The sequence below is a fragment of the Seriola lalandi genome, unplaced genomic scaffold (assembly GCF_002814215.2).
Source record: "Seriola lalandi dorsalis isolate HSWRI2012SDOR001 ecotype SW California unplaced genomic scaffold, Sedor1 jcf7180002054933, whole genome shotgun sequence".
Classification (NCBI taxonomy): Eukaryota; Metazoa; Chordata; class Actinopteri; order Carangiformes; family Carangidae; genus Seriola; species Seriola lalandi.
Window position 1 is genome coordinate 1,177,474 of NW_019525485.1, and position 11,044 is coordinate 1,188,517.

General features: G+C 44.3%; 1 protein-coding gene across 1 annotated transcript; it reads left to right on the plus strand.

Annotated features, from left to right (window-relative positions):
- The first annotated feature begins 5,379 nt into the window (after nucleotides 1–5,379).
- slitrk2 (SLIT and NTRK-like family, member 2) lies at nucleotides 5,380–9,930 on the plus strand. Its single transcript, XM_023393280.2, has 2 exons — nucleotides 5,380–6,036; nucleotides 6,229–9,930. The coding sequence occupies exon 2, from the start codon at nucleotides 6,289–6,291 to the stop codon at nucleotides 8,974–8,976; it is 2,688 nt and encodes an 895-aa protein (XP_023249048.1). The 5' UTR covers nucleotides 5,380–6,036; nucleotides 6,229–6,288; the 3' UTR covers nucleotides 8,977–9,930.
- The last annotated feature ends 1,114 nt before the right edge of the window (nucleotides 9,931–11,044 follow it).

The following is an 11,044-nucleotide window of genomic DNA, read 5'->3' on the forward strand; positions in this document are numbered from 1 at the left end:
TCTTCATTCCCTCAGTTTGACCCCACACCTTTCATTGTGTCCCTCTCGAACATGCTTCTGCACACAAAAAGGGCAATAGGCTGTACACTGATGGAGTGTGTTTTGAAAGAGAGGGGAGACGTGTTGGTCATTCCAAACAAGCATACAACCACCAGTCTAGAAAATAATAAAAAAAATAAATACATGACTTATGAGAAAAAAAACAAACACAACTACAGGACATTTACAGATTGTACCACTATAAAGCTGGTGAAGTTAATCGACACATCCATGCGAATATGGTGCTACAAGGTTGGGGTTGTAGTGACAATTCACATGTTTCCAAACCTCCAATATTTTGCAGCAAAATCTCCTAATTTATTTCTTTTGTTTTAGTTTTTCTTAGGTGAACTTTTTGCCCTTGAACAAAAGCAAGCCGTCATGACAGTCAGGACCTTTAAAGGAGGGAAAGCTTGAGTCTAAAATGGAGGATGTTATTGTAGCTAATTAGCTAATTGAAGCCTATTAGCGTGCTGCCCTGTCCACTGTTTTATTTAACCTCCTCTCTCAGAATATGTGCTCCACATATAGAGAAATACGTGTTGTATGAACTTGTTGTCCTGTTAGCCAGCGGGCTAACGAGCTTGCTAACTCACTGTTACTTTGCTCGCTAATTGTAAGCAAAGTAAACAAGCTTGCAAGCTTTTTCCCCACCATATAACAGGCCTAACTGTTTATACAATGAAATGATGTAAATACAGAGAGTAAAATTCTGGGAGTAAACAGCCCAGCGCAGAGTAAATAGAAAGACGCCAGCTTTGCTAATGGGGCTGAGTGGCTCTAGCATGTTCTCGGCTGGGTAGCATTAGTGATTCAGCACCAACCTGCAGTTTACTAACCAGTGCCATGAGTAGTCACTAAGGCCTTTGTAACTAAACAAAATTTGCTAGGCTATGTGTTGCTTCCTGGTGTGACCAGACAGGAGAAATCTCTGTTAGAGTGAAGAATGTATGCTACAGGTAGAAAACAGTATTCTAAAGTTCATTGAAGGTCAAGATGTACCATTGAAATGAATGAATTTTGGGTTAGAGATTAGAGATTTTTACGGTTTGAAATACTTGTGAGACCAGGCCTTAATGGTAGCATATTTATTTAGGTTTATAATTTAGGCTACACATTCATAAAATAAAGATTTATATCAGCTTAAGAAGGCTGGTACTCCTTCTTCAAGCCTCTTTCCTGTAATTCCTCTATCTCACACAAACACACACACACACGCGCGCGCGCGCTTCAGGTACAGTCGTCCTCGGTGGCCTGTGATTGACTTGACAAATGTGCTGTGGAGCAGTGCTCTGACAATATATACCCAGCTGGCTTCATGTGGAAACCTGCAGGCTTTTCCCTTCAGCACTCCTTCACCCCATCAATCATCGCTGCAACCTGAGGCAGCTCTCGTTCTCAAAAATAAATAAAGAAAAGACTGTCATTTCATCATCATGTGCATCATTCTTTATAATCATCATCATCATCATCATCACTGATATAAGTGGGATCATATATATAGATTAGAGGTGGGACTCAGTGGGAATAAACTACCTGAATAAAATACCTTACAACTGCTGAAAAATGTATTTTAAAAAAAAAAGGTAAAACATCATGTTGCTCCTACAGTTTTAGTTCTTTTTTGCTATCTCAGGGAATATTGCCACAGCTGGACCGGTCCTGTCAGACCCTGACAAGGGGAAAAATCATCCTCATCTCTGTGCCTTCACGCCTAGCCTGCTGTCACAGCCTGTTGTCAGTCCTCAGTCAAGCTGCAGTAAGGAGACTGCAGCTACCATGCCTCCAGGAGTCCTCCGAACGTCCCACGTCACTCGTATTCTGGCTTCTTATCAGTGACTTCAGCTCTCATAGAGTTGAGTTACGCCATGGTGTGGCTCCATGTTATTCCATAAGGGATTTGCTTTGGTCATTATGCACCATAGCTGCAGCCCTGAGGTTGTCTAAGGACTGCTGTCTGTTCTTTAGAGTCAACTCAAAATGTGAAGGAACTTTGAGTGTGCAGGAAAACTTCAGGGCAAAAAGACTCGGCAAAATTTACCCTGATGGTAAACCTGAATGCTTTAGATGTCTTCATTGTCCAGTCACCTTAGCTTCTATTCTGGTTCTCACTGTGAGCAGCTTTTGGAAGCACTTTTTTCAGCTTTTTCTGCCTCCATTTGCTCTCAAAACAGCCTCAGTACAAGATTTTGAACTTTCTTCTTTTTTTTTATTATTTGAATGGTATGCAGGAAAGAGTCTGGGTAGCAAGGAATCAAACCGGGGACTCCCTGCCATGAACGGATGAACATGGTCAGCAACAATACTCTGATAGACTGTGGCATTCAAACCATGATTGATTGGTATTAAGGGCCCAAATAAGTAAGACATTCCCCACTCCATTAAACAACCACCACCAATCTGGACTGTTGACACAAGGCAGGTTGGCTCCATGGATTCAAACTCTGACCGTACCATCTGCTGCCTCAGGTCTCCGGCCTCCAGGTCGGTTAGACCAGACTATGTTTTTCTAGTCTTTCTCTGCCCAGTGTTGGTGAGTCTGTGTCCACTGCAGGTTTCTGTTCTTGGTGACAGGAAGTGGAACCTGACGTGGTCTTCTGCTGTTGTAGCTCTTTCATCTCAAGGTTCAAAGATGTTGTTCACTCTGAAGCTTTTCTGCTAGGAACAGTTGTAAAGAGTGGTTATCTGAGTGACTGTAGCCTTTCAGTCAGCTCCATCCAGTCTGACTATTCTGCTCTGACCTCTCTCATGTTTCCATCCGATCTGCAGACCTAGAGACAGTTGGGTGTAAACATCCCTGGAGATCAGCACTTTCAAAAACACTCAAACCACTCTGACACCAACAATCATACCATGGTGAAAGTCACTGAGACCGCATGTTTTTTTAACATTATGTGAAGCTCCTGACTTGTATGTGCAGGATTTTATGCACAGCTGCAATGTGATTGGCTGATTGGACCTATGTGTCAGTATCCCTGTATTCAGGGTTTCCCTTCTAGCAGATAAAGTCACTGTTTTTGGCATATCTCTCACTCCCAGCCTGAACACACACCTCCTCCATTCACACAGTAAATGGAAGAACTGCTGTCATTGAAGTATGGTAGAGGCAAAAGTAAAAATAAGTGAAGATAACTTTGGCACCTTTTGTTGAGTTTTCAGAAGGCCTGTCTCTTGTCCGAGAGCATAAAAGCCTCAAACATTTCTCTGTTGCATCAGATGAGCAACCTGTGCTCGGCAAGATTAATGTGGCTGCACTGACATGTTCAGGGTTTCAAATTCAAATTCAAAAGATCTTTCAGCGTATTTGTACGGCTCCACAGAGAACAGATGAGGGGGACAGCGAGTGGGATGACAGGAGGGTTATGTTGATGTGTAAAATTGCAGGTGAAACAGGTATTAGACCTGTCAGCAGGGGCGGATTTCTTGGCCTCCATTAATCCAAGGTTGCAGCTCTCTTGAGAGCATCATCCAAGAAAGTTCACAGTGGACACTGCGCTTCCTCTGGTCCTCAGTAATACACCTGCGAAGTCTGAAGTTTATCAGATGAGCTGTTGTTGAGAAAATCAAAATACAGTCAGACAGAATGAGATTCATCCATTTATAAGATAAGAGTCTATACTTGTTTTGTAATGTGATTCATTATTCCCAATAGGAATATGAAAGGAATATCATTGAATCAAAAATACTAATAAAAACCACCTTTAATATTAATTTATTATTTTTACACATAGAACTAATAATGATTTTTTTATTCACTAACCCTGTTAAGTGAGACACTTGAAATAATAATCAAGAAAATTATATTTTATAAATGCAGATGTATGTAAATATTATTTCAGATGAGTTTATTAGAATTTATTGATCTCTTTAGTTTCTTTCATTATCATTTGTAATTATGTTTACATCTATTTTAAATTGAATATATTTATGGTACATTTATATTATACATACAGTATGGAACACATGCATATCAATCAATCAATCAATCAATCAATCAATCAATCAATCAATCAATCAATCAATCAATCAATCAACCAATCAATCAATCAGTCAATCAATAAATCAAACTTTATTTGTATAGCACTTGCAGTTCAAAGTGCTTCACAGATGACTGATAAGCTAAAAAGAATAGAAAGCTGACAGATGCAATAAAATAGATTTAATTACATTAGGAATTAATAATAAAAGAACAGATAAAATAGAATAAAATAAAGTGACTAATAACATAAAACCATATTTAATTAATTATGATATCAAAAATATCATATAAAGTTATTTGTTTTTTGTGAATTTTACTTCATTATATTACAATCTTTTGTACATACTATTATATCTATCACTCCCATTTCGCTCAGGGAGATGAGGAAGCTGCTCCATTTATTTCAAACGTGTACAAGTGTCAGTCTGAAAACAATGACATGTCTATAAACTGACATGATAAATGTGTGTTAGAAGAAGAGTGAAAGACAACAGAGGAAATAACTAGAGAGACACTGGGATCCTGAAAAGAGGCCTTTCCTGCCTCCTAGTGGAGTCATGGGTAAAAAAAAAAAAGGTCTGACTACATCAGGGGAGCAGCAATAGGATTTATGTGGCTTTGTCACTGTAGCATCATAAATATATTTACATGATAATGTCACATCTCTGCTTTATAGGTCATATAGATTAATCACATCGTCGTGGAGATTTTATGTAAAATGAGTCCCTGGTATTCATCAAGGTTTATAGTGAAGTTATTAAGTGTAAATGGAAAGGAAGGGAAACACTTTAAATGGTTCAAATCAACAGTTTACACACATGAACAGTGCAACACAATGTTGCTGCCTCCAGTTTCAAGGCGGATTTATTTAGTCATTTCTACTAGAAGACCAGATTTTCCTGCTCTGACATCAGACCAAATGTTGCTGTAATAACAATAACAACAACTATAACAGTAATGTGGTTGATTTAGCAACATTTTCTCAGATTATAGTGAAAAAATAAAAACAAATAAAAGTCTTTTGAAAGATTTTTAGAAGCAGATTTTTCACATTATTTCAGATAGATTTGGATTCGATCTGTTGAAGCTGGTCGTTTTAGAGGAGGGTGGTTTCTCTCTCTTTCAAGACCCTGTGAATATGTGTGTGCGTGTGTGTGTGTGTGAGAGAGAGAGAGAGAGAGAGAGAGAGAGAGTTTGTGTGTTCATGTTGACTGTGTCGGTGACGTAACGGCCCCTGGGCTCCTCTCTCTCTCTCTCTCTCTCTCTCTCTCTCTCTCTCTCGCACACACACACACACACACACACACACACACACACACGGAGAAACGCAGTCGGGCAGCAGCAGCAGACGCTCAGTGCTGCTCTCAGTGTGCGGAGCGGAGGAGGAACCGACGGCACACTAGTAGAAGGCTCTGCCCGTGTAGTTATGCCTCAGCTCCGGGGATATTTATCTCATCTCGCTCTCGCTTCTCTTTTTTCTCCTCTTTTCTGCTACCGACTTCACTTTCACCTGTCTCCTCTCTGTTGGAGAAGGTGGTAAGGAGCGCGAGCTGTGCGTCATGGTGCGTCTTTGCGCATTATTTCTGGATCTTTAAAAAAAAAAAAAAAAAAAAAAAAGAGTTGTCTTTTCTCGTTTTTTCTTTTTGCCCGGGCGTTAAAGAAAATGAAGCGCTTTTTCAGTGTGAATGGGAAGAGATGGAGCGTTTCGCAGCCCGTGTCTCTCTCTGAATGTTTGGCTGCAGCTGCTGGAGATCTGCATGAAGCCACAGAATAAATCGGCGCTCTTTATAAGGGGAAAAAAGGGGGTTGCAGTAAGCGGCTTTTTTCTCCCTCTGATTCTCCTCTGCCTCTGACAATGTGCCAAGTCCATCCACCACACAGGAGCCCTGTGATTTGCGGTGGTTTCGCTTGTTTTCTTTTCAAGGATTGATTTTTATTTTTTTTTTCCTGGGGACGGATTTTGGATTTTTCTTTTTGGATTCAAAGTGAAGGTCAATGGAGAGATTTGCGCAACTCCGGTGCGTCACGGCCCCATTTTAAACAACAAATAACGGTGGTGCGCCTGTTTTCTGCGCGCCCGTGTGCTTGTGCGAGTGTGTGTGTGTATGTGTGAGAGAGAGACAGAGAGAGAGAGAGCGCGCCTCTACCTCTTTTTTCTCCCCCCTCTGTGAGAACTCACTCCCTGATATTTTTTTTTCTTTCCATCCAAGGCTCCTGCTGCAAAGTTAAATGCTGGATCTACACTTCAGCGACCTTTTTTGGCTGTAAAAATGCTGAGCGGCGTCCTCTTGCTGAGCGTCCTCACGGTCACCAGCCTGTCACCGTCCGAAACGGAGAGCCGCAAAACTTCAGCCTCCAAAGACATCTGCAAGACCCGCTGCGCCTGCGAGGAGCGCGAGAACATCCTGAACATCAACTGCGAGAATAAAGGATTTACCACCGTCAGTCAGTTCCAGGCGCCCCCGAATAAAATCTCCCAGCTTTTTCTAAATGGAAACTTCCTGTCTCGGCTCAGCGCCAATGAGTTTGTCAATTATGGCAATGTCACCTCGCTGCATCTGGGGAATAACGGCTTGCAGGAGATCCGTACCGGCGCTTTTAATGGGCTCCGCTTCCTGAAGCGGCTCCACTTGAACAATAACAACATGGAGGTGATTAAAGAAGACACCTTTGCAGGGCTGGAGAGTTTGGAGTATTTACAGGCAGACTATAATTACATCAGCGCCATAGAGCCGGGCGCTTTCAGCAAACTGAATAAACTCAAAGTGTTGATCCTCAACGACAACCTGCTGTTGTCTCTGCCTCCTAATATTTTCCGCTTTGTGCTCCTCACCCACTTGGATTTACGTGGCAACCGGCTCAAGATGCTGCCGTTTGCCGGGGTGCTGGAGCACATCGGCGGCATCATGGAGATCCAGCTGGAGGAGAACCCGTGGAATTGCACCTGTGATCTGATCCCTCTCAAATCCTGGTTGGACACTATCTCTGTCTTTGTGGGGGACATCGTGTGCGAGACGCCGTTCAGGCTGCACGGCAAAGACATCACCCAGCTCATCAAGCAGGATCTGTGCCCGCGCAGGAATGCTGGGGAGCGCGTCCACCCCCCCTCTGACTCTCACTTTCAAGGGGCCCTGCCCCCGACCTACCACCCTGGCGTTATCACCCCTACCCGCGCCCCGAAAGCCTCCCGCCCGCCCAAAATGCGCTACAGGCCCACCCCTCGCATCTCAAAGGACAAACACGTCTTTGGGCCCATAATGGTTTACCAGACGCGCTCCCCGGTGCCCATGTTGTGTCCCAGCGTGTGCGTGTGCACCTCACAGAACCCTGACAGCGGGTTGAACATCAACTGCCAAGAGCGGAAATTGCATAACATCAGTGAGCTGAACCCCAAGCCCTCCTACCCAAAGAAACTCCACCTGACCGGTAACTACTTGCAAGTCATTTACAGAGCTGATCTGACTGAGTACAGCTCTCTGGAGCTGCTCCACTTAGGGAATAACAGAATAGCAGTGATTCAGGAGGGGGCTTTTGAGAATCTGACAAACCTCAGACGACTCTATCTCAATGGGAATTACATTGAGTCACTTTCCCAGTCGCTCTTCGCCGGTCTGCAGTCGCTCCAGTATCTCTATTTGGAATACAACATCATCAAGGACATTTTCCCACAAACCTTTAACTCTTTGCACAACCTGCAGCTGCTGTTCCTCAACAACAACCTGCTGAGGTCGCTCCCGGACAACGTGTTCGGGGGCACCATGCTAACCAGACTCAACCTGCGGAATAATCACTTCTCCTACCTTCCGGTGAAAGGCGTTCTGGACCAGCTCTCTGCGTTCATCCAGATCGACCTGCAGGAGAACCCCTGGGACTGCACCTGCGACATTGTGGCGCTCAAAAACTGGATGGAGCTGTCCAGCACCAGCGTGGTGGTGAACGAAATCACCTGTGATTCGCCCTCCAAGCACGCGGGCCGCCTGCTGCGCTCGCTCCGCAACGAGGCCATCTGCCCCGAGCCTAGCGAGGTGCCCCCACCACAACATGCCCCCCCTACAAAAGCCCCTACGTTAATAAGCCCTGGCACTGAAGCCACCACCCCTTCCTCGTCCTCCTCTTCTTCTTCCTCCTCTTCCTTTAGCTCTGTCAGCCCCACTGAATCCAGACTCCACACCCCTGAGTTACACCCCGAGGTCCCCCTTTCAGTCCTGATCCTTGGGCTTCTCGTTGTTTTCATCCTGTCCGTCTGCTTTGGCGCAGGCCTCTTTGTTTTCGTCCTGAAACGGCGCAAAGGGGTGGAGCACGTGCCAACAGGTGCCAACAACTTAGATCTCAACTCTTTCCAAGTACAATACGGTTCCTACACTCCTGAACCAACCCAAGACAAAACATCTGAGAGCCACGTGTACAACTACATCCCCCCGCCTGTGGGCTCCATGTGTCAAAACCCTATTTACATGCAGAAGGATGGCGAGCAGGTGGCTTATTACCGCAACCTGAAGGAGCTCAGCTTTGGGCCCCTGGACGTAAAGAAGGACGACGTCCTCACCCGCAGCCCGGGGGCCTACACCATCAGCACAGTGGATTTTATGGATAAGTCGCCGACGTCGTGCGGTTTGACCACCCCGGAGCCTCCTGAGATGCTGTATCAAAACTTAGGGGAGCGGCCCAACAAGGAGCTCCCGACAGTCGCAGGTGCCCCTCCCTTCAATTACAACTTTTGCACTTTACCTAAGAGACCTTGCATCGTGCCCCCCTACGAGGCTGCTACGGCCCGGCGGCATCTCTCCAATCAGGACAGGTTGAACAAAACTGTGCTGTACGGGACCCCCAGGAAATACTACGGGGCCGAACACCCTTCCAGACACAATGAGCACCCGCTCCTGCTCCCCGGGAAGCTAAAAACAGAACCAGACTACCTGGAGGTTCTGGAGAAACAGACTGCGATGAGCCAACTGTAAGATAGCGACAGTGACCCCTCACCCCAACCCAACCTCCCCCCCCTTCCTCCCTCCACGTCCTCCAGGTTCTGTGCAGCATTCATAATAATCACGCAGTTACTGTAATAATATCCCTCTATATATCTATCTTATCTATCTGTGTTCAATCCGACCTGATTGACTGGAAGCGAACTGAAGCCTTTGATCATCTTTTTTTCTCTCTTCCTTTTCTTCTCTTTTTGCTTTTCAAGATGTATAAAAGGAGTATAAGAAGTATATTATTATGCAGTTCTATTTTTTCTCCTGGAAGGTATAAATTATTTCTTCTTCTTCTTTTTTGGAAAAAATGAAGTTCTAAAAGACTTTGATGACGGCAGGTATACTAATGGGCAAGGACTGTGTACAAATACGGCTTTGTGCTTTTTCATAAAACTGTATTTTGTTTTACCTGTGAACAACAGAAAAAAAAAAGTTATGAGATAATTATTCTTTGTAGAAGAGGAAATGCTACAGATTGACATTCCTGTACATACTTAGCACACACGAGACAAACGGTGAGTGTTGAACCATAAAAAGAAAAAAAAACCTTTTCAAAAATCCAATGAGCGGCGAAATCTTACTCTACTTAACTCCAGAAAGTGCCTTTGCACTCCACTATTTTATCGACAATGCTCTCTGCAAAATGGAAATGTTCCTTTTTTTCTGAAAGTGCTGTATTTTAAAGAATCAGAATCTTTATGTAAGATAGAAGACTTATTTGTCCGTTAAAAAAAAAAGAAAAGAAAAAAAAAAAAAAACAAGAAAAACTTGAGACTGAGTGTGAACTGATATGTGAGTTGTTGACAGGGAGAATCATGTTCTTTTGCTCTGTCTTTGGAGATGTACAACTTCTAGAGAACATTGTATGCTATAGGGGAGCAATACAGCGTGGCAAAGATTGCGCCATTAAATTTTCACTGAAGCACTTTGTCAAGATCCCGAGCTTGGGCTAAATTTTGTTTTAGACTTGTGCGTGATTATTTTTGGATGCTGTGGACGGCTCTAATGTGTGTGTAAGTGTGTGTGTGTGTGTGTGTGTGGGGGGGGGGGGGGGGGGGGGGCAGAAAAAATGAAAATAGAGTTCGCCTGCAGCTCCGTCTTCTCTCTCTCCCTCTCTCCGGTGAAATGTGATGGCTCCTCTAATGATTGATGAGCTGGGCTTTTCTTTTTCTTTTTTTCCGCTCCTCCTGAGTTGAGTTGAGTGATAGCTCCTCCGTTCCTTCTTTCCACAACCGAACATATCAGTTCAAGGTTTTCTCTAAACTCCTACTCCTCCCTCTGAGAATCTCAACTCCATCCATCCTGATGACGCACAGCACAACACTAATGTTTGATGTAGAGGGTCAATATTTCCTTCAGCAGTGGACGAGCGTGTGTGGAAATATCACTGAGGGCTGGAAAGTGATTGAAAAAAACAATAGTTTGGCCTCAGGAGAGGTGCGTCGATTGAGAGCTGCTGCTTCTTGGGCTTTGCAATTTTAACAGGAGAGAAGAATTGTCATTAGTGTGGCAATTAACAGTAGTGGAGAGCAGTAAAGGGAAGTGTGCCTGTGCGGAAAATGGAAGGCAAGTCTGCAGGTATAAAGAGAAACCATCTTAAGACATGCAGCATTCCTCTGCGTCCCGCTGTTAAGAAATAACACTATTTTTTTTCCAATCCACATAACTGATGTCATTTCTGGCTTCTTGGGTTAGCAGCTGACTGCACTGAGCTGCTGCTGTGGATGAGCAGCGTGAGAAAATACAGTTCTGCAGCGCAAAGAGTGTCACTGCTTAAAGAGCATTTGTCTTGAAACACACAGCGTATCTCCACAGCAATGCTGCCGGTTCCGTGCGTATGGGTGCGTCGGTGTCATTATCGGCCGTGCGCGTTTACAGGCCTGTCCTGCTCCTCTCTCTTCTCTCCCCCAGCCGTGTGACATGGATGAACTGTGCTACCCGCTGTAATGCTAATTCTGTTTTCTGTCCTTCAACTCGAGTTGACATTGGCTCTTTGTATACTCTGTGAATGGCCTCCCAGCGGCCAAATTCTTCCCTCCCCACCACCCCC

Excerpts from the sequence above, each read along its gene's own strand:
- slitrk2 (XM_023393280.2), top strand. The coding sequence starts at position 6,289 with ATGCTGAGCGGCGTCCTCTTGCTGAGCGTCCTCACGGTCACCAGCCTG.